The 24,816-nt window shown below is 41.9% G+C and overlaps 2 protein-coding genes across 4 annotated transcripts in view; both read left to right on the forward strand.

The window, feature by feature from the left end:
• GABRA3 (gamma-aminobutyric acid type A receptor subunit alpha3) overlaps positions 1-14,647 on the forward strand; it is a 272,860-nt gene extending 258,213 nt beyond the window's left edge. The window contains exon 10 of the mRNA XM_081563610.1: positions 14,518-14,647. Coding sequence (XP_081419736.1) covers positions 14,518-14,529 — 12 coding nt within the window. The 3' untranslated portion in view covers positions 14,530-14,647. The remainder of the gene's footprint in view (positions 1-14,517) is intronic.
• LOC145535256 (melanoma-associated antigen 10-like) lies at positions 14,518-18,935 on the forward strand. 3 transcript variants are annotated; one of them, XM_081563613.1, is made up of 4 exons: positions 14,574-14,647; positions 16,865-16,957; positions 17,251-17,501; positions 17,556-18,935. In XM_081563613.1, exons 1-4 carry the CDS (start codon positions 14,581-14,583, stop codon positions 18,411-18,413), a joined length of 1,269 nt encoding a protein of 422 aa, XP_081419739.1. In that variant the 5' UTR covers positions 14,574-14,580; the 3' UTR covers positions 18,414-18,935. The 3 variants fall into 3 exon arrangements, with proteins under 3 accessions (XP_081419740.1, XP_081419738.1, XP_081419739.1); XM_081563614.1 differs by having other exon boundaries at positions 14,518-14,784; positions 17,251-18,935; XM_081563612.1 differs by having other exon boundaries at positions 14,518-14,647; positions 17,251-18,935.
• Positions 18,936-24,816: the final 5,881 nt, after the last annotated feature.

Here is a 24,816-nt window from a genome sequence, read left to right on the forward strand (position 1 = left end):
CTTCTGCAAAGTTTCAAAAGGGCAGAGTTTTTGACAAGATTAGGGTGTGTGCGGGGGGGTCTTAGGTGATCTATTCTCCTAATACCATGAGCTTCTCTGGTCTCTTTAATCTTGCCTCAGGTGGTTTTGTAGCTGCTCCTTCCTTGATTAGCAATTGTTCTGCCCTTTGGAACTCAGGAAGGTCATGGGGATTGGAATCTGCCTATAAGAAGTGAGGGACAAAAAGGCCTCTATACTCACAGGGCCCTGCTTGGCATCAATACCACTTCAAGATAGTCTTATTTAATTGGTCTATGGTACGGTATTAGGGTTTTTCAAAGCTCCCAAGGCAACTCTAATGAGCAAACAAGATTGAGAATAGGGCTAGATCCTTGTTCATATGAACAGATAAACAAAGATCACCAAATATGTAAGGATGAGCAACCTAACCTTTCAACCACTTAAATGAAAGACACCAAGTGCACACACTAGAGGTCTCTTCAAGAAAATTAGAGATACTAAGGGAACATTTCATGCAAAACTAGGCACAATAAAGGACAGAAATGGTATGGACCTAACAGAAGCAGAAGATATTAAGAAGAGGTGGCAAGAATACACAGAAGAACTATACAAAAAAGATCTTCATGACCCAGATAATGACAGTGATGTGATCACTCACCTAGAGCCAGACATTCTGGAATGTGAAGTCAAGTGGGCCTTAGGAAGCATCACTATGAACAAAGCCTGTGGAGGTGATGGAATTCCAGTTGAGCTATTTCAAATCCTAAAAGATGATGCTGTGAAAGTGCTGCAGTCAATATGCCAGCAAAATTGGAAAACTCAACAATGGCCACAGGACTGGAAAAGGTCAGTTTTCATTCCAATCCCAAAGAAAAGCAATGCCAAAGAATGTTCAAACTACCACACAATTGCACTCATCTCACATGCTAGCAAAGTAATGCTCAAAATTCTCCAAGCCAGGATTCAACAGTATATGAACTGTGAAATTCCAGATGTTCAAGCTGGATTTAGAAAAGGCAGAGGAACCAGAGATCAAATTGCCAACATCCATTGGATCATCAGAAAAGCAAGAGAGTTCCAGAAAAACATCTACTTCTACTTTATTGACTATGCTAAATCTTTGACTGTGTGGATCACTACAAACTGTGGAAAATTCTTAAAGAGACAGGAATACCAGACCACCTGACCTGCCTCTTGAGAAATCTATATGCAGGTCAAGAAGCAAGAGTTAGAACTGGACATGGAACAAAAGATTGGTTCCAAATCAGGAAAGGAATACGTCACGGCTGTATATTGTCACCCTGCTTATTTAACTTATATGCAGAATACATCGTGTGAAATGCTGGGCTGGATGAAACACAAGCTGGAGTCAAGATTGATGGGAGAAATATTAATAACCTCAGATATGCAGATGACACCACCCTTATGGCAGAAAGCGAAGAAGAAATAAAAAGCCTCTTGATGAAAGTGAAAGAGGAGAGTGAAAAAGTTGGCTTAAAACTCAACATTAAGAAAACTAAGATCATGGCATCCGGTCCCATCACTTCATGGCAGATAGATGGGGAAACAGTGGAAACAGTGGCTGACTCTATTTTCTTGGGCTCCAAAAGCACTGCAGATGGTGACTGCAGCCATGAACTTAAAAGACGCTTTCTCCTTGGAAGAAAAGCTATGACCAACCTAGACTGCATATTAAAAATCAGAAGCATTACTTTGCTGACAAAGGGCCATCTAGTCAAATCTATGGTCTTTCCAGTAGTCATGTATGGATGTGAGATTTGGACTATAAAGAAAGCTGAGTGCCAAAGAATTGATGCTTTTGAACTGTGGTGTTGGAGAAGATTGTTGAGAGTCCCTTGAACTGCAAGGAGATCCAACCAGTCCATCCTAAAGGAGATCAGTCTTGGGTGTTCATTGGAAAGAGTGATGTTGAAGGTGAAACTCCTATAGTTTGGCCACTTCATGCGAAGAGCTGACAAACCATCTCATCCTCTGTCATCCTCTTCTCCTGCCTTCATTCTTTCCCAGCATCAGGGTCTTTTCCAATGAGTTGGCTGTTTTCATCATGTGGCCAAACTATTGGAGCTTCAGCTTCAGCATCAGTCCTTCTAATGAATATTCAGGGTTCATTTCCTTTAGGATTGACTGGTTTGATCTCCTTGCAGTCCAAAGGACTCTCAAGAGTCTTCTCCAACACCACAGTTCAAAAGCATCAATTCTTTGGTGCTCAGCTTTCTTTATGGTCCAACTCTCACATCCATACATGAGCACTGGAAAAACCACAGCTTTGACTAGTAGCAAACTATGGTTTGCTACTTTGTTGGCAAAGTAATGTCTCTGCTTTTCAATATGCTCTCTAGGTTTGTCATAGCTTTTCTTCCAAGGAACAAGAGTCTTTTAATTTTGGCTGCAGTCATGAATGATTAAGTAGCAGAAAGATAATACATGTGTCATAAAATAGTGAATTGGAAGATTGATTAATGACATCCTCCTCAGATAATGTGCCAAAGAAAAGCATAGGAAGATTATTGGAGAGAAGTTAGGAGACTTAGAGGACAGATCTAAAAGAGTAAAGTGAAAGTCTCTCAGTCATGTCTGACTCTTTGTGACCTCATGGACTCTACAGTCCATGGGATTCTCCAGGCCAGAATACTGGAGTTGGTAGCCTTTCCCTTCTCCAGGGGATCTTCCCAACCCAGGGATTGAACTCAGGTCTTCCGAATTGCAGGCAGATTCTTTACCAGCTGAGCCACAAAAGTCTATATAATAGGAGTCCCAGATGTAAGTAACACAGAGAAAGAAATAATAGTGAAACAAATAATAGTGAACTAAAATGTCTCTGTATTAGTGAAAAGTGAAAACTTGAGTCTTAAGATTGAAAGTGTTCACCTAATTAGTGCTGATCTGAGGGAAATAGATCTGTTTGAGAAGGGAAATGGGAAAGGTGTAGTTAACAAAATTGGAATGTTATATTGGTAGATCATGAGAGAAACAGAGGTGAGCTATAATGTGACCAAGACAAGTCAGGAACACAATTGGAGTTCAACTTGAGTGTCCAAGCAAAACTTAATTATGCAGGTATGATTACCAGGTGTCCCAATTTTAGGCTCCTATATGTAAATTATATTGCAGTAAGAAGAGCCATGTATAAGTAAAATAACCAGTAATCGGGGAAGGAATCATGATCTATCTAGTTTCCACTTAAAGGAAGGCCAGGGGAAGAGGTTTGGAGGGAACTGTGCAGTGGAGAGAGGATAAAACCATATGGATATATTCTTGGACTAAATGAAAGGATTTACTGGGCCTGTCTGGGCCTCTAGAGAAAATAGCTCATGTTTCTGCACAATTAGGGCTTGCTGAGCAAATCTTACTGAAACTTGGGACCTGGGATAAAAGGGCAAGCCTGGGAAGGTAATTTACAACTATATAGTGAGAGGACTCCAGACAGATTTATGACTAGAAGTATGTGCCACATTTCATTCCACGATTGTAAAGCTGGAGACAATGGTCTTTATCTTTCCCCTAGAAAGATTTATTTACATTCCAAAAGGTTAGAGTAAGACCACCAGATCCTTCCGAAGGAGCAAAGATTTTCCTCCTTCCTTTCAACAGGGACAGCCACTCCCCTTCTATATAAATGCTCAGAATCACTTCTTCCGCATTTATTTTTGGCAATATAAATTTTGTTTGTGTAGGGTGACATCCAACTCACATCTTGTTGTCCAAAATATGAGAAATTCAGGTATGGGGAACTACAGAAGTGTTATTTTCTTGAAAGGAAATAATGATGAATCTACGCTGCTCCAGAAATCTCATATGTGCTCTCAGGATAATATTAATAAATAGGAATATTAAAAACAGCCTGCAAACTCTGGACTTTTTTTTTTTTACCTCTCATTAACATGGTTAGAGTAGGTATAAGCAGATTATATGTTTGTGCATCCATATTATGTCATGTTTTCTATCAGCTGCATTACTACACAGGAGGAAATCCCAGAGATAGAAGATGGGAGATTTCATGCTTCTCATACTGTCTATGGATTGCCTTGGATAAAAAACAAACAAACAAAAAAACCCCAAAACCCCCAAAAAACTGTGGCACCTTGCTGCCTTGATTGCTTAACATGTTCCCAACTGCCATTAAGGAGAATCATGCTTACTCAAAGAGTCAGAATGGATAGAATAGCCAACCTGAAGAGCAAAAGACAGCCAAAAAGGTGAAGAGTATTAAAGAAAAGACAAAAAAAACAAATTGCATTAGTCAGACTAGGCTCTGTTATGCTGTGGGAGTAAACTATCTCAAATTACAGAGCTCAACTCAACAAAGGTTTATTTCCTTTTCAACTCTGTGTCCACCGTAGGTCAACAAAGGGATCCTGTTTATTATCATCAGGAACCGAGGCTGACTTCATCACAATACCTACTTCCATGAGCACAAAATAGGGTAAAAGAATGTGGGAAATTGCACATTGACAATTTAAACTTGTCTTTGGGCAAAACATATAACTTTGGTTCACATTTCTCAGGTAAAGCAAATCACGATGGCCTTATCGAACTTCAAGGGCTGGGGAAGAGTGATCCTACTGTGTGCTTGAGAAGAGAATAAAAACACTGGGTAGATGGCACTAATCACCACCCCAGCCTTCCTTTCTTGTCACGAATATTTTGTCTACTTCTTTTTTCTTCATGCAGAACACATTTACCCCCTCCTCCTGGGAGGAATCAAGAAGACTCATTCAATCACTTTTTCACTTCCCATATCTAGGACCTCTAAATGGTGTTTGGAAGTTTCTTTATCTATTCTGGAAGTGTCACCTCTTAGTCCAGAAGACTAGGAACTAAACAACAAAAAAAAGTAATTTGCCCCCTCATATCCAGTATTGGCTTCCCAGGTGGTTCAGTGGTAAAGAAACTGCCTGCAGGAGACACGAGTTCGATCCCTGGGTCAGGAAGATCCCCTGGAGGAAGTCATGTCAACCCATTCCAGTATTCTTGCCTAGAGAATGCCATGGACATGGTGGCTACAGTTCACAGGGTCACAAAGGGTTGGACACAACTGAGCGACTGAGAGGTGCACTCACGCATGCATACAATATTCCTGGAAAGACAATCACAAAAACAATCCCTTCTAGAGAGATCAGGAATCATAACACTGCCACTGGTTAATAGCAATGCTTAAATTCTACTAGACATAGGCAGAAAGAGTGCTCCACCCAGAGAGTGAGAATGTTCCTTGGTAAGCCTTGATTCTGCTCCCTGGGAAGGGGCATGCCTGGTCAGTTTTTCACTATGGACCTTGATTTTGCCCTCAGAGGGTGTCTTTCTTTTGTCATCCTCCTTAACCACATCTGGATTGAGTATCAGAAAATATTTACTCCTTGGGGGCTGAAAAACTCATAGCCTGCTTCCTCTTTATAGTAGATTTGGAGCCCAAGGGTCATTTTAAATTTTAAACAGTCACAGTAATTTTGTTCAGGCTTCGTAGCTATTTAGTTTGACTCAGCTCCAAATGTCAATAACCATACTCACAATTCATTACTAAACACATCTTGCATATATACTATATTTGCTTTCTCAGGCTCATGTTTCCTGCAACCTTAACTGTTAATATCTTGAGCTTATCAGACTTTTAAGAGAGAACTGGACCCTCAGTTTATTTTCCCTGAACTATTCTTTTCAAAAGAAAATATTTACTGTGGCAACAGTTCTAATTTGTCTGTCCTTTGAAACACCACAGTCCATTCAGAGATTTTTACAGTAGTCAAATGACCATCCCCTTGATTTAGTCCCATTATAAGGGCTGCAAGGAGATCCAACCAGTCCATCCTAAAGGAAATCAGTCCTGAATATTCATTGGAAGTACTGATGCTGAAGCTGAAACTCCAATACTTTGGCCACCTGATGTGAAGAACTGACTCATTTGAAAAGACCCTGATGCTGGGAAAGATTGAAGGCGGGAGGAGAAGGGGATGACAGAGGATGAGATGGTTGGATGGTATCACAGACTCAATGAACATGAGTTGCGTAAACTCCGGAAGTTGGTGATAGACCGGGAGGCCTGGTGTGCTGCAGTCCATGGGGTCGCAAAGAGCCCGTACACGACTGAGTGACTGAACTGAACTGAACTGAAGGCTGTTTTAAGAAGCCATTGTCAACAAAAAACCTCCTTGCCTTTATCTTTTACTCATCGAGGCTAAGAAGCAATTGTCTCTTCCAGTTTTACCAGTCCTCACATTTCTGGACTCTCTATTTCCTTTTATCACTGCCTGCAAACCAGCCAATTCTTTTCTGACTTCAGAACTTTTTTAATAACTTGTCAAATGTGGACAACAGTGACTAACACATAGTGCCAGCATTCTCTAGTCCAATCTCTTCTCCTAGAGCTAAACATTCATTAGTTAAATTGTCTGCCTTACAAATTAATGCAGGCAAAAGTTTCAGTAAATATTGCACCACTACAAAACATGGATCACCATTCGTCCAACCCTTGATAACAGTTTATTTGGTATCCATCATCTGGTAATTCAACCAAAGCTATTGATATTATATTATTATTATTATTAATTTTATTGTTTGTTATGGCAATAACCTCCTGTTTCAGTCTGGATAGACTAGTTTATGCTCTAATAATAAACAATCTAAAAATATCAGTGGCTTGAAACACCAAAACATTTCTTTGTCATACTGCCTATTCAATGTTGGGCAGCAGGAGGGCTTTGCTCATTGTAGTTACTCGAGACTCGACTTACAGAAGCTTTAGATCAATGTGGGTTTCCACATTCACTATTACAGAGGAAAGAAAATGTTACAAATTGTGTACTGTTATTAAAGCTTTCATGGAAGTGATATGTCATGTCTTCTCAAATCTTACTAGCTAATACATGTCACAAAGCCACAAGTAACTTTAAGAAGTGTGGGAAGTACAATGTGCCCAGAAGAAGAACTGGAAATATTTGGAAAACAGCACTAATGACTTATCACAAGAAATCTAGACACATCCCAGATCGTTTTTCAAATTCTGTAGATACAGAGAAGTGCTGTGATTTTCTACAGAGAAAGAAGTTACCTATAAAAAATGTGAACCTGACTTATATCAGATCTCCCATTAGCAATGCAGGATGTTTAAATTATCAATAAACTATGATGGCAAAATAAAGACCTTCTCAGCCACACAAAGACTCAGAAAACTAACAAAACATGCCATACCACTGAAATAATTATTCTGAGACATACTCTGGCAAAAGGAAAACAGAATCCAAGCAAAAAGAAAGCAAATATAAGAAACAGTGGTGAACAAAAAGTAAAACTTTCAGTTTACAGTAAATAGCTCTTGATAATAAGGCTACAAAATTAACACAATTTTAAATGTAATGGCCTATAAAAAAGCACTGACATACTATTGAAAATAATGATTTGAAATAAAAATTCAGTCGAATAGTGTGGTAGAGGCAGAAAATAAAAGCTTACTAAAAGTCTTGTTTGGGAGAGAAGCTAAATCTTTGTCAACAGGAGGTTGAAAGTTTAAAATGTATTTGCTAGAAGTTTGAAAGTAACAACTTGCAGAAGGAAAAAAATCAGAGCCCAACTAAAATAAATAAATTTATTAAAAAAACAAAAAACAAAAAACAAAACAGTTGATTATGGTAGAGCAGAGAAATACAATGCTATCCATCTAGCAAAAGTGAGAGAATAAGAAAGTGGAGAAAGAAATCACAAGGAAATCAAGATAAACATAAAAACTAAAGCCTTGTATCCAAACCTACATCATGGGAGTTCCACTTCTTCCACTGGCAATGGGAAGAGTTCCATGGATCCACTCCCAGTGAAATATGTCACCATTATTTTTTAAACAATCATATAAAATATCTGGAAATTGTCCTAAGGGAATATGCAAATTAAGAAGCACTTTTAAAAAAAGTTTACTGACATTTGGTAAGAACAGTGAGAGTCTATGGTATTTGAACCATGGCCCACTTCCTTCCTCCTCCATTCCAGCCCAGTGTTAAAGAAACTCCACCCCAGGTGGATACAGCCAAGAACATAGAGTTCCTTCTCCCTCCAGCTCCCAGTCAAGGGCTTTGGGTATCTTCCTGGGAACCGTGGGAATCAGCATTTCTCATCCCATCCCAAGCTACTTGTTCCAAAGGCTAAGTTTCAGGAAAGTAAGGCTGAGAGATGTGGAGAATCCCTTCTTTCAGCTAACCCCTCACTTGTGGGACAGAGTCCCTCCCTTAGGAACAGTGCACTGAGAATACTGGAACCGTGCTTTTCCTCACCCTGGCAGAGTTACCATGCCAGGAGTGGCAAGCCATAAAAGACCTGAGGCAACTGATCACTTCCGCTCCATGCCAAGCATCCCACTACTAAAGCAGTGCTTCCGGCTCCAGAGCCATGGCTCAGAGATTTTGACCAGGAAGATACAATCCATAAGAACAAATATCTCTGAAAACTGCCTATAGGAACGGACTTCATTTTGATATGGACCAGGGTTCTTGGCCTTCCCCAATCAATAGAAATTGACTAGAGGCCAGGCAAGAAATTCAGGCAAGGCTTTACTGGGGCTCCAGCTGAAACAGAGGGAGCAAAAACAAGTAACAGTTTCCCTTGCTTGCTCACTGAGGCAGAGCAAGCTTCTTCCTTATATGTGGTGAGGGTAGGGGTGTGTCCAGGGGTCAGACTGGAGGGCTGACACTTGGTAACAGTGAGAGTCTATGGTATTTGAACCATGACCCACTTCCTTCCTCTTCCATCCCAGCACAGTGTTAAAGAAACTCCACTCCAGGTGGATACAGGGGTGGCTTAGGTGGTTTGCCCTCCCCTTTCTGGTATTGAGTGCAGGGGTCATGTGTAGTACCGTGCTTTTGCTCCTGACACTCTGCTTTTGCTTCAGGCTATTCAGAAATGACAGTTGGTTTTTTTTTTTTTTTGTCTTTTTGTATCTTGTGGTCCAGAATTTGCCCCAACTGCGCATGCACACAGTTGTTTTAATTCCCATAAATTTCTTTGCATTTTATAGCTTGAGGAGAGGCATATCCAGGTGTAAGCTTTGCAGCAACACAGGAAAGGGTCCCAGGTCTCAGACCTGTCTTAATAATATTATAGAAGCCTTTTTCCTGTCCCTTCCCTCTACATCAACATGTCTCCTTTATAACAACAGTAGATTATAGCTGAAAGAACTGCAAGACACGAATCTATTTGAGATGCAGTTCCTAGGGAAACCCAAGAACAACAGAAGAGGGAAACAAAGGGTGTAGATGAATTTTAAACCCCTGACACCAAAAGGTGCGATGCTAGCTGACATAAATCCTCACACTATTAAGGCCAATTTACTTCAGTTCCTATTGTCTAACATGTCTGGCTTTTCAACAAAGAAAATTACATGGCATGCTAAAGGGCAAGAAAAAATACAGTCTGAAGAGAAAAAGCAAGCCTCAGAAACAGACTCAGATATGACAAAGATGTTAAAAGTATCAGACAAGGAATTTAAAATAATTATGGCTTATATGTCAAGGGCTATAATTGAAAAAGGGGACAATATTCAAGACAGATAGGTAAGCAGATGTAAGCTGTGATATGGGAACTCTAAGAAAGAGTCAAAAGGAAATGCTAGGAAAAAACATAAATTAATGTAAACTAAGAAGGCTTTTGGAGAACTCATCAGCAAACTAGACATAGCTGAGGAAGGAATCAGCAAGTTTAAAAATGTCAACAGAAATCCCCTAAATTGAAATTTTATTGAAATTCTAAATGGAAATGAAAAAAAAAAGAATGCAAAACCAAATGAAACAGAATATCCAAGAACGGTGGGACAGTTTCAGAAGGTGTAATATTTAAGTAACTGGAATATCAGAAGAAGGAGAAGAAAGAGAATTTAATTTGTAAATTAAACAGTATGCATCCCTATATCTCTGGGTCAGGGAATAAGCTCCAATATAAATGTTTTAATATTTTAAATAAGATACAAATGGTAATAATAAAAAAATTGTGGAATATAGAAAAAACAGTGCTTAGGGATAAATTTATACCACTAACTGTATTAGAAAAATAAGTTCTAAAATCAAAACCTAACATTACAACTTGAGTCTAGAGAAAGAAGAGCAAATTAAGTTGAAGGCAAGCAGAAGAAAAGAAATAAGAATTTCTGCAAAAATCAGTGAAATTAAAAACAGGAAAACAATATAGAAAATCAGTGAAACCAAAAGTAGTTATTTGAAAAGATCAACAAATTGATCATCTTCTAGCAAGGCTACAAAACAAAAATTAGATGACGCAGATGACCAATATAAAGAAATGAAGGAGTATTATGACAGCTCTATGTCCACAAATTTAATACATTGGATAAAATTATCTTAAGTGACGTAATCTATAAAAATTTACACAAGGATAAAAAGGTAATCTGAATAAATCTATATCTACTAAGTAAACTAAATCAGTAATTAATATTCCTCAAAAGAGAAATCACTAGGCCCAGATGGTTTCACTGGCGAATTCTACCAAACATCTAAAGAAGAATTAACAACAATCCTCCACAGGGTCTTCCAAAAAATAAAGCAGAAGGAATACTCCTAACTTATTCTGTGAGACCATTACCCTAACACCAAAACCAGTAAAAGATATTACAAGAAAGGAAAACTACAGACCCATAACTCTCATGAACATAGATCCAATGATCTTCAATAAAATATAAGCAAATCAAATTCAACATGTATAAGAATAACTATACACCATGACCAAGTGAGATTTATTCCAGGTACACAAGTCTGGCTTAACATTAAAAGACCAATTAATGAAATTTATGACATCAACAAGCAAAAGAAAAAATATCATATTATCATATCAATTGATACAAAGAAAGCATTTGATAAAATCCAACACAGATGCATGATAAAAAAAAAGTCTCAGTAAACTAGGAATAGAAGGAAATTTCCTCAATGCTTGCCACCTATGGTCAGGAAAAAGGCAAGGATGTCTCCTCTGAGGCCTCCTGTTCAACACTGTACTGGAAGTTCTAGCTAGTGAAATAAGAAAAGGAAAGAATAAGACATATAACTGGGGAAGGAAAAATTTTGTCTCCCTTTGTTCACTGAAGAAATTTTTGTCTGCATACAATAAAAAGAACGAGGGCTCTTTGGAGAAATGACTGATTCTAGAAATAAGGCAGTAAATATACAAAATGAGCTTGGGTTATCTTGTAGTGTCAGTAAGTTCTGAAGAACTTGTTAAGGGACACCACAAACGTTGCATTCAACAAAAGCCATACTGTTGGAAACTAAACAAAACACAAATTCTGTTTTTTTTTTCCCCAAAAATTTAATTGCAAGGAAAAAGAGGTAACAGGGGAAGAAATTACAGATTTAAAAAAGACTTGAGACATAAAAAACAATTATAGTGATTAGATCCTATTTGGACACTGATTCAAAGAAACTAATTTTTTTAAGTATGTCTGCCAGGCAAACATGAAAAATACCTGGCATTTGAAGATTACTTATTTAAATTTTTGAAAAGAATTAGATTTACATATCATAAAAGAATCTATATTTTAGGAAGACAGGAAATATTTGACATGGATATGAACTTGGGCAAACTTTAGGAGATGGTGAGGGACAGGGAAGTCTGGCATGCTGCAGTCCACGGGGTTGCAAACAGCTGGACATGACTGGGTGACTGAATAACATGAAATATTTAGAAATAAAATAGTATGATGTTTTGAATATGCTTCAAATTATTCCAGTAGCAAGAAATGGGAGAAGGTGAAGGTATAACTGGAACCAGATTGTGTTGAAGTGTGTTAATGCTGAGTGTCAGGTATACTGGGTTCATTATATTATATAACAAAGAGAAACGGATTCTTTTTATTGTGTGTATGTTTGATAATTTCTGTAATAAAAAATTATTATAAATATCATGCTATTAAAGTTGAAATCCTAAGTGAAATTGACCACCTAAAAGTTTAATCAAACAATACAAACTGAAACTGTATTCAAAACTCAAGCCACCATCACATGTTCCAAAACAAGGCAGTTTTGGAAGCCAGTTTTACCAAATTGTCAGGGAGAAACACATTATCACCTTATGTAAACTCCTCCAAAGCATACAAAAACAGTCAATTATTCAACACATTTTGCCAGGTTATTGCTCCTCAATTCAAAAACCAGATAAGAACATCCCATGAAAAGAACACTTTAAGCCATGCTCACTCACATAGCAGCAAATATTCTAAATAATTTAATAGCATATTAAACATAGCAATGAATTAAATGAACAAATGGGCTGTGTCTGAGGAATAAAAATATGATTTAACATTAGAAAATACTTTCAATTATAATTCCCTGTACAAATTAGAGGAGAAAAAATACTTGATCACATCAATGGGTATATTAAAAAGCTTTTGAAAGAAATTCAACAGAAGTTTGTGGTTAAAAAAAGAGTAAGTTAACATTAGAATAGAACTTCAATTTCCTAAAGTCTATTGCAAACACACTTATATGTAAAATATTAGAATTTCCATTAAAGCCAGGGCCAGACAACACTAAAATGAATGCTCTCTCCTCTACTGTTCAAAATTGCACTGGGACACATAGAGCAATGAATATTGAAATAAATAAGAGGTATGAATATTGAAAAGAAAGATAATATTTGGTGACAATATTATTATCTGTAAAATACGTGGCGTATTTGAATGATTGAGAGACTTCAGGAAAATATATATGGAAAATCATTATAGCAAAATCAAGAACCTTGCCATATAAAAGCAATAACTAATTAGAACATGAAATAGAAAATACCTCATTCACAATGGCAAGAAAGTCAAGAAAATTACCTAAAAAGAATCCTAACAGACATGTACGAGACATTAATTGAGGCAAATATAAAAGCTTTCTGATAGATTCAGCTAAAAGTCCCAAATAAATAAAGCAGTAAAACATATTCATTAATGAGGAACAGCATTATTACAAAGATATGCTGCTGCTGCTGCTGCTGCTAAGTCACTTCAGTCATGTCCGACTCTGTGCGACCCCATAGACGGCAGCCCACGAGGCTCCGCCGTCCCTGGGATTCTCCAGGCAAGAACAATGGAGTGGGTTGCCATTTCCTTCTCCAATGCATGAAAGTGAAGTCACTCAGTCGTGTCTGACTCTGAGCGACCCCATGACTGCAGCCTACCAGGCTCCTCCATCCATGGGATTTTCCAGGCAAGAGCACTGGAGTGGGTTGCCATTGCCTTCTCCGACAAAGATATGAACTCTCCTTAAATTATTTATAGATTTAGTGCCTTAGCTGTAAATGCCAAGATGACCATCAGGTTCAGACCACTGACTTCCACTCCCCAAATCAACTCTCAATAACTATAGAAAGGAGAGGAGGGTGGGGGGGAAATCAACAACAAAAGCTAAACAACAAAACACAAGAAATCCCTAGGGAAGACTGATGACTGTGGGGAGCTGGTTGTTGTGTTTGGTGGGGTGGTGGACAGTGGGGAAGTTGTGGAAGGGCTGTAGGCCACAGATGGAAGGATGGGTAAGGAGAAGAAGATTTTAAATTTCTGACCTATTTCATTGCACAAACCAGAGGCAGGCCCTCTAACCACAGATACCAGTAGCTCTTGGATAGTAACAGAACAGCTGAAAAGATGAGATGACTGAGGTTGTAGGACCCCAAAGCCTGTGCTAATGACCACCTGAAACCATTTTAGTGTGTTACAATAAAAAACAAACAGAGACTAGCCTTGAAAAACTTCCTGAGCAGACAAAACCAATTTAGCCATATACAAACAAAGCTTAATTTAGGTTTTATTGCAAGGCTAACTTGATCTGGGTCATTTCTTGCTTATGCCTCTGGAAATCATCAGCAAAACTTCAGTTGTTTCCCCAAATTGATATGAGGTAATCACTAACCAATTCCCTGTCATTTAAGAAATTCAAATATTATAACCAACCACTGTGAAGAATAGTCACTGCCTTCCCACAATATCAGCAGCTTTAAAATGATATATCCCTGACCTCATTCCATGTTTGGTTTCCAACTGTCCTTTTGGCATGGGCAGAATAAACTATTACTAATTGCTACTTTTGCAATTCATTGTTTCTACTCCTGTTACTTCTGAACTTTTGACAAGAGACTGAGGACTGGCCTTTCCAAAATAATTTTTAACAGAAGATAAAGAATGGACTGGAGATATTATAGAATAGGAGCTATTAAAGCGATCCACACACAGTAAGTGTAGGTATTCTTTCATGAAATTTTATATGTATTCTAAATATACACTTGGTAGAGATGTATAATATATTTTTTGCTAGGAATGAGGGTTAAGAAAATGAAAATCAGTGCTCTGAACTATGAAATGTTAGATAATTTCAAATGAGCAGGACCTCTCCAAATGCTGCTGCTCAGCCTCTTCTGTGCAGAAAATCAATCTTTTAGAACAAAATGTTTCTGAAGTTTGGCTGGCTGGTCAAGAGACTCCATTGAAAAGGTTGCTTTTTCTCTGACTCTCCCCCATGCTCATGGGCACTGCAGCTCCCTATCTAGAAACTAGTTCATGGTGCAGAATCATTCTCTGCGAGGGACGCAGCTGGACAAATGCTCGGAGCTGACAGTGAGGAGCCTCTCCCAGCCAGGATTTCATCAAGGACCCAGGACCTCAGAAGTAAGGACTGAGCCGGGAGCATCCTCCCAGTAGGTCCAGATAATCCAGCTATACTCCTGATAACAGCTGTGGGAGATCCCTGGCAGAGCTGTCAGACTGTGAGCCTTACTCAATCTGCCCTGGGGGTCTTCAGAGAGGTGAGAGCCTTGGCTGGGAGGGGACAGGCTGAGGTCACAAGAGGGAAGAGTCTCAGGCCCTGTCACAAATCAAGGTGAGGATATTGAAGGAGCAATGAAGGAATCCCAGACTAGAAGAGAGGAGTCCTAGCTTTACCTTGTCCCTGCAGTCAGCCCCCATAGGCGCCAAGTCAGAGAGTCGTGGAAGCCTCTGACTTCCTTCTGGGGAAGCAGAAAATGAACACCTCAGGGAAGTGAGGCTTGGATAGAGGGATGTGTCTTCATATCAGCAAAGGAAGGAGTTCCAGAACCTGCCAGGAGTCAAGTCAAGGACCCTGAGGAAGGACTGGAGGCACCTTGAACCTCAGAACAGAGGTCAGCTCCATCCTGCCCCTGCTATCAGTGTAGGGAGGCCCCAAGAAGCTGTAGCCTGATACGGCGGCCTCTGTCTTCTGCTGGGTTAAATGGTCTAAAGGAGGGAAAGACATCAAGCTGGCAGGGCTGGACTCAGGTAAGCAGAGGCGAGGACCCAGGAACTGTCAGTATTCAAGGTGAGGACCCTGAGGGAGGACTGATGAAACACTAGACTCCAGGACAGAGGGGATCCCCCAACAGATCCGGTGCTGTCAGCCCAGGCATCTGACTGGATTTAGTATTACATTACTTTGCCTTGGGATACTGAAATAGGGTTGGTTTGGTCTTGGGTGTGCATCCTTCAGTCAGCAGATGGAGGAGTCCCAGGCCTTGACAGACATGAAGGTAAGTAAGGACCTGAAGGAGGACCCTGAGGGGACCGTGGACCCCAGACAGAGGAGATCTGAGAGAAGCCCATCCCTGTTGTCGGCCCTGGGCAGCCCTGGAGTAGGTTGAGCCCAATAGGCGTGGTCTGACTTCCTGATATCTGGGTGTCAGATTAAGGACCTGACAGGGGGCGGGCTTCCTAACATCCAATCTCAGACGGGACTTGGTACAGGGGGCGGACTTCCTGACATCTGGGGCTAGGAGGGACTAGGAACTGGTATAAGAGGCGGCACTTCAGTTGGGTCGAGGAGAGAATCCCGGGTCCTGCCTGGAGACAAGGTAAGGACCTGACGGAGGACTGAGGGGACACCGAGGGAGGGTTGACGGAACCCCACAGATCCCTGCCCATGTCGTCGACCCTGGGAGACCGTAGGGTGAGAAGAGCACACTAGGCCTGTCTGACTTCCTGACATCCGGGTCTCAGAGAGACTGGGGCCCTGGTGTGAGGATCCGGGCCTCAGATGCGGGGAGGACAGAGTCCAGGTCCTACCAGGAGTCAAAGTGAGGACCCCAGATTCCTGCCCCTGCTGTCAGCCCTGGGAGGACCCTAGGGGGGTTAGACCACTGAGGGAGGACTAAGGGGAGCTGGACCCCAGAACAGAGAGGACCCTGTAGTCCCCAGGCAGGACGGCCACATGCAGCATTTCCTGACATCCGGGTCTCAGAGAGACGGGGGTCCTTGTGAAAGCTGCGGAGTCTCAAAATGGCAGACGGGACAACCCCAGTCCTGCCTGGAGTCTGCGTTTCATGTGAGGAAGGACTGAGGTGGTTATACCACAATAGGGAGGCAGGGATCCTGGCCCTTGTGGGGGCTCTTGGAGGCCCTAGATCTGGGTGAGCAGGGGTGACCTCTGGCTTAGGGTCTCGGGAGGTAAGGTTTTTGGCAGAGGGCGGAGGCTTCAGATCCACAGAGGGTGGACTCCCTGGACCCCGAGGGAGGACTGAACAGACTCCCTCCCCTGTGGTCAGTGCGGGGAGGGCAGGCGGGACGTGAGGAGGAGCTGAGGACCGAGCATCTCCCCAGCCTAGGACCTGTGGGAACCCCTGGGCAGGTGCGGCCACATGTGGGGCCCCTCAGCGCTTTCTGTTCAAACTTGGGTCTTGTTCTGAGTTTCCCTGCAGGCCCCCAAAGGGGAAGGTCCAGGCCATGCTAGGGGAAAAGTGGGCACTACAAGGGAACCCCAGTGGGACCCCACTGCACAACTGGGGAGACCTCAGAATTCACCCTTCGAACCATCACAGAAGGCCCAGGGCTGTGCCACGGTCTACCCCCGAGGTGTCCCCTCCATTTCTCTCACAGGAGCTCCAGGAACCAGGAGGCGAAGGCGGAGGTCTGAGGCCGGTGTTCCGAGGTCAGAGAGTGGAGGAGGTCCAGGCAGAGCCAGGAGTCAAGGTGAGGAGGGTGCCCTGAGTGTGCACCAGAGGCCCCCTATCCCAGAACAGAGGGGCACCCACAAGGGTCAAATCCCCCCACTGTGTGAGCCCCGGAACCTCGGAATGGGCTGACTGCATCCTGGGGAGCCCCTGCCCTTCCTTCTTTGGGTAGCCAGCAGACAGGCTGCCCAGGAAGAGTGCCCCTGTTCCATCCAAGAGCACCCCTCGAGAGGAAACCTGTAAGTGGCCTGTGTCAGACCACCCAGGGTTCGTTTCTCAGCCGAGGCCGCTCTCATCCTCTCTCTCCTCCAGGCCCGTGGTCTCCCATCTGTCACCTCTGCCCACACTCCTGTCTGTTGCCGGAAACCGTCATCATGTCTCACGCTCCAAAGCGACGGCGCTGCATGGTTGAGGAAGGCAGTGAGGCCCAAAGCGTTCTTGCAGTTGTGGAAGAGGCTACGTCCTCATCCTCCACCTGCTCCTCCTCATTTCCCTCCTCCTCCTCTTCCTCCTCTTCCTCTTGCTATCCTCTGATCCCGAGCTCCCCAGAGGAGGAGCTTAATGTTATTCCTGGGCCCCCGGGTCCTTCCCAGGATCCTTCCCAGGGTCCTTCTCAGGATCCTTCCCAGGGTCCTTTACAGAACCCTCCAGATTCCTTTCTCTCTCCCACTGCTGTTGCCTCTCCAATGAGCCAATCTGAGGATGGCCCCAGCAGCCAAAAAGAGGAGAGTCCAAGCACCTCTCAGGCTCTGCCAAATGCTGAGTCCATTCCCAGAAATGTGATTGATGACAGGGTAGCTGATCTGATAGAGTTTCTGCTTCTCAAGTATCGCACCAAGGAGCTGACCACAAAGGCAGAAATGCTGAATGTCGTCATCAAAGATTACCAGGATCACTTCCCTGAGATCTTCAAAGAAGCCTTGCAGTGCCTGCAGCTGGCGTTTGGCGTGGATGTGAAGGAAGTGGACCCCAGCGACGAATCCTATGCCCTGGACACTACCCTGGGCCTCACCTGCGATGGGATGATGGGCGATGGGCAGACCATACCCAAGAATGGTGTTCTGGTAATTATCCTGAGCATGATCTTTATGGAAGGAGGCTGTGTCTCTGAGGAGAAGGTGTGGGAAGTGCTGAATGTGATGGGGGTATATGATGGGACAGAGCATTTTATCTATGGGGAACCCAGGGATCTTATTACCAGAGTGTTGGTGCAGGAGCAGTACTTCGAATACCGACAGGTGCCCAACAGTGATCCTGCCCACTATGAGTTTCTGTGGGGTCCCCGGGCCCATGCGGAGATCTGCAAGATGACTCTCCTGGAGTTTTTGGCCAAGATCAGTGGAAATGACCCTAGAGCCTTCCCTCGGTGGTATGAGGAGGCTTTAAGAGAGCAGGAAGAGAGAGCCCAATCTGGAATTGCCACCACGGATGATACTAGTGCCGTGGCCAGTGAAAGTTCTAGTGCCCCCATCTAGCAGCTTCTGCCCTGAGTGAAGTCCAAGGCAGATTCTTCACTCTGTGTTTCAAGAGGGCAGTCAATGATCTAACTAGTAGAGGGCCAGACTGGGGGCGAGGGAATCATAGTAAATAGCATCTTTGTGTTTCTCTTCCACTGGGGTGACTTAGAACTTAATCTTCTTTCACTTTTTTGGCATTTTAAAATGTTGTTACTCAACTAGAAAGTCTGTTATTCTCAAAATCTAAGTTTATGCATGACATTGGCACATTTAGCATTTTTTTTTCAGTTTAGGAGAAAGAATTTTGCTATTTTAAAACAAATTGGGAAACCTTTCATTTTATTTGTACTCTGTAATAAGATAAGATGGCATTAGAATAGGAATTTCCTTGAAAATGTGAAAGAACTTAGTAAAATAGAGAAAATAAGTGGTTTACTTTTTAATTCTCACTTTTAGTCTTTTCTGTAACATTAAGATATGTACTTGGATTTTCTTAGCTTATTCAAGCATGTAGAAGAAATAAAATAGTAATAAATGAAATCTCTGCTCACTGGTTCATTTATTCCAAAGACCTTCATGGGGCCTCTGCTCTGGGGAAGGCCCTGTGTTAGTAGCAGGGACACTGGGAGAAGCAGGGCACCCCCACACCTAGAGTGATGGTCTAGGATCCGCAGTCACACAAGGAAGGTGGAGAGACTTCCTCTAGTCCCACTGAACAAAGAAACACGGGGCAGGGCAGTGGGGCTCCAGGAGGAACACTGGAGTGTCAGTGCCTGAGCCAGGGTGGTTTGGGGCTTTGGGAAGCTGGGGTTTCTTCTGTGGGAGGTGATGGTAATGAACCTGGGTGGTGGCAGCCCTCAGACTTGCAGATGGTGTGTCTTAGGAATGAGAGAAAAACCTGGATAACAAAACTGCTCTTGGCATTTCCTTTTGGATCATGGATAAACCAGAGAGAAATCACTTCCTGGGGCAAGTAAGAACGTTGTCCTGTACTCTTGTCCCAGTTCAGCTGAACACAAGACCTAGGTGTTTTATAAGTATCGTCTGCAAGAGTTCCCTGAGAAATAAGGATGAATATCTTTTGAATGCTGCTGGGAAGTCACTGTCCAGGCACCTATTTCACTGACCTAGGAAAGCCAGAGATGACATTATTAGAAGACATTTTAATTAGATTACCTTTAATGTAATTTGGCCAATTCTGAGCAATACATAGCTTTGGGTGGGGAGGAATTAATGAAAATAGTGGTTTGGATGAAAATGCAGCTGGGAGGGAGGGACAGAATTGGTCTTTGGCTCAAATTCTAGCAGCTTTGAATTGCATCCAGCTGGGGAAGACTCCTCTCGACCTAAATTTAATAATATATCCTCTAAGAAGAAAATTTACTGAGTTTTATTTACAGAGCCCCTGTAGCTCAAATGGTAAAGAATCTGCCTGCAATGCAGGAGACCCAGGTTCAATCCCTGGATCAGGAAGATCCTCTGGAGAAGGGAATGGCAGTCCACCCCAGTATTCTTGCCTGGAGAATCCCATGGACACAGGAGCCTGGCAGGCTACAGTCCGTGGGATCGCAGAGTCGAACACAACCGAGCGACTAACAATACTACCACTATTTACAAAGCCAGCAGCATGGTTGACTGATTATGGTATTACATGTCCTATTGAGATTTCTCTAAGATGTACTGGATAACAACAACAACTTCTAGAGTACAGGGTAGAATGGCCTGGGGTCAAATTAATGATAGAAACACAGAAGTCTCCCTTATCTGCCAGTGATTATGTTCCAAGACCGTCTGTAGGTATCTGACACCATGGAGAGTACTGAAAACCACAATATTACATTTTTTCCTATACTAATGGGTGGGTAGCATATACAGTGTGGATATGCTGAATGAAAGGATGATTCATGTTCAGGGTAGGACAGAGTGGGATGGTGTGATTTAAAACTTAATGAATTGTATATTTCTGGAATAGTCTATTTAATATTTTCAGACCCTGGTTGATCTCAGGTAGCTGAAACTGCAGAAAGCAAAACTGGGGATAACAGACAGTTACTGTAACTGCTCATCGTTAAAGGCTGAGCCAGGCACTGTGCACGGCACTTTACATTGCCTGCATTACCTACATCTCAGCCCCCTTACAAGATAGGGCTCATCAAGCCCACTTGCTTCACAGGTGAAAAACCTGAGGCCATAGGGCTTGGTAATCTACCATGGTTACATGGTTAATAAGTGACAGGGCAGGGACTAGATCTCTAGTCTAAATTCATCAGGAACCTATGGTTTTCTCGCTCAACCCCAGCCTGATACCAACCTTCTGACTCTAAATCATTTCTTTTCTCAGCACTCCATATAGTCTCTAAGGTGACCAAAAGGAGGACCCCATGCCCAAGGCACAAAGTGAAGCAGACAGGGTTTGGGTATTGTTTGTGGGCTTTAGTAACATAGAGTCCTCCTGCCTGTCAGGGTCCCTTGAGAGCTGAGCTGCCAGAAGTCTGTCTATTCCCAGCACCTTCCCACATGACAGCACCCATCCCCTGGTCTTCCCCTATGTACCCTCCAGTCCAGCTCTGGAACCTGACCAGCTTACCAGCTCATCACTGCTGCCTCTTCTGAAATCTGTGCCTGCTCCAAATGGAACAGCCTAAATCTCTTGCCCTCCCTCTGACATAAAGCATTTCAACTCCCTGCAGAAGTCCCCAGACTGTCTCAACCCACTGCCCACTTACAGTGCCCTTGTGTTTACATTGGATAGTGATGTTAAACATTGATCATTACCTCTCCCCCGCCTCCACAGGTATCTTCAACAAACTGCTTTCTAAATGAGTTTATGTGTAGAGTCTAACTTGGCACATAATCTACCAGTTCTTTGGATAAAACCCTGAAGTTAAGAGTTTTTGAAACCAGCGCAATGCTCTGTGGTGACCTAGATGGGTGTGATTGTGGGGAGGGCAGTGAGAGAGAGATCCAAGAGGGAAGGGATATATGTATACATACAGCTGATTTACTTTGTTGTACAGCAGAAACTAACACAACATTGTAAAGCAACTATAGCCCAATTAAAAAATATCTTATAATAAAACCATAAAGGAAAAGAATATGAAATATATAGATAGATAGATATATGAATCAGTTCACTGTATACCAAACCCTAACACAACATGGCAAATTGACTATACTTCAATAAAAAAGGAAATTCTCCAAGAAGTGAAGGTTGTTGTCATAGCAAAGTATAATAATTGGTTTTTGTTCAGCATCTACTATGTAACAGTGTATGAGAGAGACTACATGGTCTTATCCATATTTTGTCTTCCTTTCCTTCATGGGCACATGGAAAGACTATTATACATTGCCAACCACAATGTATTACTACAATGTATTTACTACAATACATTGTATTGTAGTAAATGAAGTACTACATTGTAATTGTATTACTACAAGTACAATCCACTTGTAGTTAGGAATGATCATGTCACTACCCATTGTCCCTGAAATATGAGTAGAAGCATCATTACATCCAGGCATTTGAGAGCCAGCATGGCATTTCCATGCTTTCTATTTCATTCAACAGCAAACCTGGCATCTCCCCGTTGAGATGGTGGAACTAGAGTCTCGAAGTATCGTGGATCCCTGGGTCACCTGAGCAGAGGTCTCCTGGCCAATGCATCAGAATTTATATGAACAAAAATAAACTTTTCTTATGTTAAGCCACTTAAATTTCAGTTTTTGTTTGTTGCATCAGCTTGCAGTTACTTCAACTGACAAATACATAGTTAAGTGTATTTAAATGCTTTAATTACACAGGTATTATTAGTGCATATAGTGTACTTACTCTTATCGCAAAAAAAATTGTAAAAATAGATAATTTCCCCGTTTATAAACTTCCTCCAAATTTCAGCCCCTTATCCAGAGGTAACCACATCTAACACATTAATGTGATTTTTTGGTTAAAGTGGAAAGGGTATAAATATTTTACATTTTCATAAATATTGCTGGAATTTTTTTCTAAAATGCTGTACCATTCATATTCTCAAAAACTATTTTATGTGAATATCCTTCACTCTCAAAAATATTTTATCATTCTTTTAAACTTTGGTCAAAATTATGGATAAAATATTGTCTCAATGTTGTTTTAATTTGTGTCTCCCCCATTTTCTAATTTGAAGTAGGAAATGGCAACCACTCCAGTATTCTTGCCTGGAAAATCCCATGGACAGAGGAGCCTGGTGGGCTACAGTCCATGGGGTCGCAAAGAGTTGGACACGACTGAGCACGCACGCATTTTCTAATTAGGTTAAACAATTATTCCTCACTCGTGTAAAACTGGATTGATGCAGTGTTGTCCCAAGTGACAGGATTCCTCTGACCATGATTTTAATGAAATGCCAGCATACCGGTCCCCTTCTCAATAAGGAGCAATGATTCAGTCAGGAGGTAGGGAAGGAGACCAGAGGGGATGCCCTCAGCCTGCGAGGGGCATTGAGAGCATCCTGGGGACAGCTGTCGCCAGAGTACACGAGAGAGACAAGTGCAAAGCCAAGTCCAGAGAGCCCCAGGCAGGCTGACAGTCAGGACCCTGAATTCAGAGTTCAGTGTAGGGGGAACAGGACCCCAAAGGAGAGAAAGTGGGGAGAGGAAAGGGTACAGAACAAGGAATGTGAATAGGCTGGGAAAATCTCTAGACCTTCCTCCCCAGCCCGAAGTTGTAGGGTGGTCTGAATAGTCAAGTCTATTGGATGGCCGGACCAGGGGCATGCCAGACAGCTCACCCTGCCCTTAGAGTCCCCCACCTCTGTCAGGAAGAGTACATCTGGCTCTGTGCCTCATTTGGGGGAGCTTCATCTCTTGACTACACACGTGGTCCAGCGCACCCTTGCCAGTGTTTCAGGGCTGGGCTGGGAGTGGTCATGATGCCGGTTGGAGGCTGAGGCATTTTCCCCTGGGTATAGAGCAACCTTCCTTTGAGATCGGGGCCATCTGAATGAGCGGGGTTGGTGACTAGGGGCAGACAGCTGAAACAGTCCAGGAATACCCATGAGCCAGGGGAGGGAGTGTGTAGCTGCCAGGAGGGTGGAATTGGAACAGGGAAGCCCTGGGAAGTGGTTCCTGAAAGAGTTTCTTATTCAGTAAGAAGAGAAGAGAAATATGAGTCCGGAGCTCACAGCAGATCCTCCAGTCTCATCGTGTTCAAATTTGAGTAACGAGGGCAATTTAAGTGCCTGGTGTATATGGGCTCGTCTGGTCAGTGTGCTAGGGCCTCTGGTACAAAAAAGAAAACAATCAGCATACCCACTGGATCTCAAAAGAGTCGAATACAAAACCCCAAAAGTATTCTTCCATTTCTCCCCTGTCAGCCTTTTGCCTAATCTTGGCATACATTTTACTCCTACATATGTTATAAACTCCACCATACATTGTTATTATCTTTACTTTATATAGTCAATTATCCCTTAAAGACATTGACACAAATAAAGAAATCCTCTTTATGTTCACACATAGAGCTCCAATTCCGGTGCTCTTCATTCATTTGTGTAGATTCAGATTTCTATCTGGCATCATTTTCTGTTAGCCTGGAGGACTTTAGAATTTCTTTAAAGCATTCTTTAATATTTATTTTAGGGCATGTCTCTTGGTTATTAATTCTTTAAGGTTTTGTATTTCAGAAAAAAAATCTTCATTTAACCTTTATTTTTGCAATATATTTTCACTGACTGTAGAATCCTAGGTTGACAGTTTAATTTTTCAGGACTTTAAAGATAGGGCTCCACTCATCTCTTGCTTTCATTGTTTTTTTTTTTTTTTTTTTATTTTTATTTTTTTTTATTTTTTTTTTTTAATAAATTTATTTATTTTAGTTGGGGGCCAATCACTTCACAACATTGCAATAGTTTTTGCCATACATTGACATGAATCAGCCATGGGCTTTCATTGTTTTTGACAAGAAACTCACTCTTACCCTTATCTTTGCTCCCCTGTAGTAAAGTGCCTTTTTTTCCCCTCTGGGTGCTTTTAAGATTTTCTCTTCATCACTGATTTTAAGTAATTTGAATATTGTGGGCCTTGGTATAGTTTTTTTTTAATTTCATATTTCTTGGCATTCTTTATGCTTTTTGAATCTGTGGGTTTATAGTTTTGTTGATTTTCATCAATTTTCATTGAAGTAGAGTTGCTTTACAATGTTGTGTTAGTTTCTGCTGTACAGCAAAATGTATCAGCTATACATATACATATATCACCTCTCTTTTGGATTTCCTTCCCATTCAGGTCACCACAGAGCACTGAGTAGAGTTCCCTGTGCTACACAGTAGGTTCTCATTAGTTATCTATTTTATACATGGTGGTGGTGGTTTAGTCACCAAGTCATGTCCGACTCTTTTGCAACCCCAAGGACTGTAGCCCACCAGGCTCCTCTGGCCATGAGATT

The sequence above is a fragment of the Giraffa tippelskirchi genome, chromosome X (genome assembly GCF_054371585.1).
Source record: "Giraffa tippelskirchi isolate mGirTip1 chromosome X, T2T-mGirTip1v1.2.pri, whole genome shotgun sequence".
Lineage (NCBI taxonomy): Eukaryota > Metazoa > Chordata > Mammalia > Artiodactyla > Giraffidae > Giraffa > Giraffa tippelskirchi.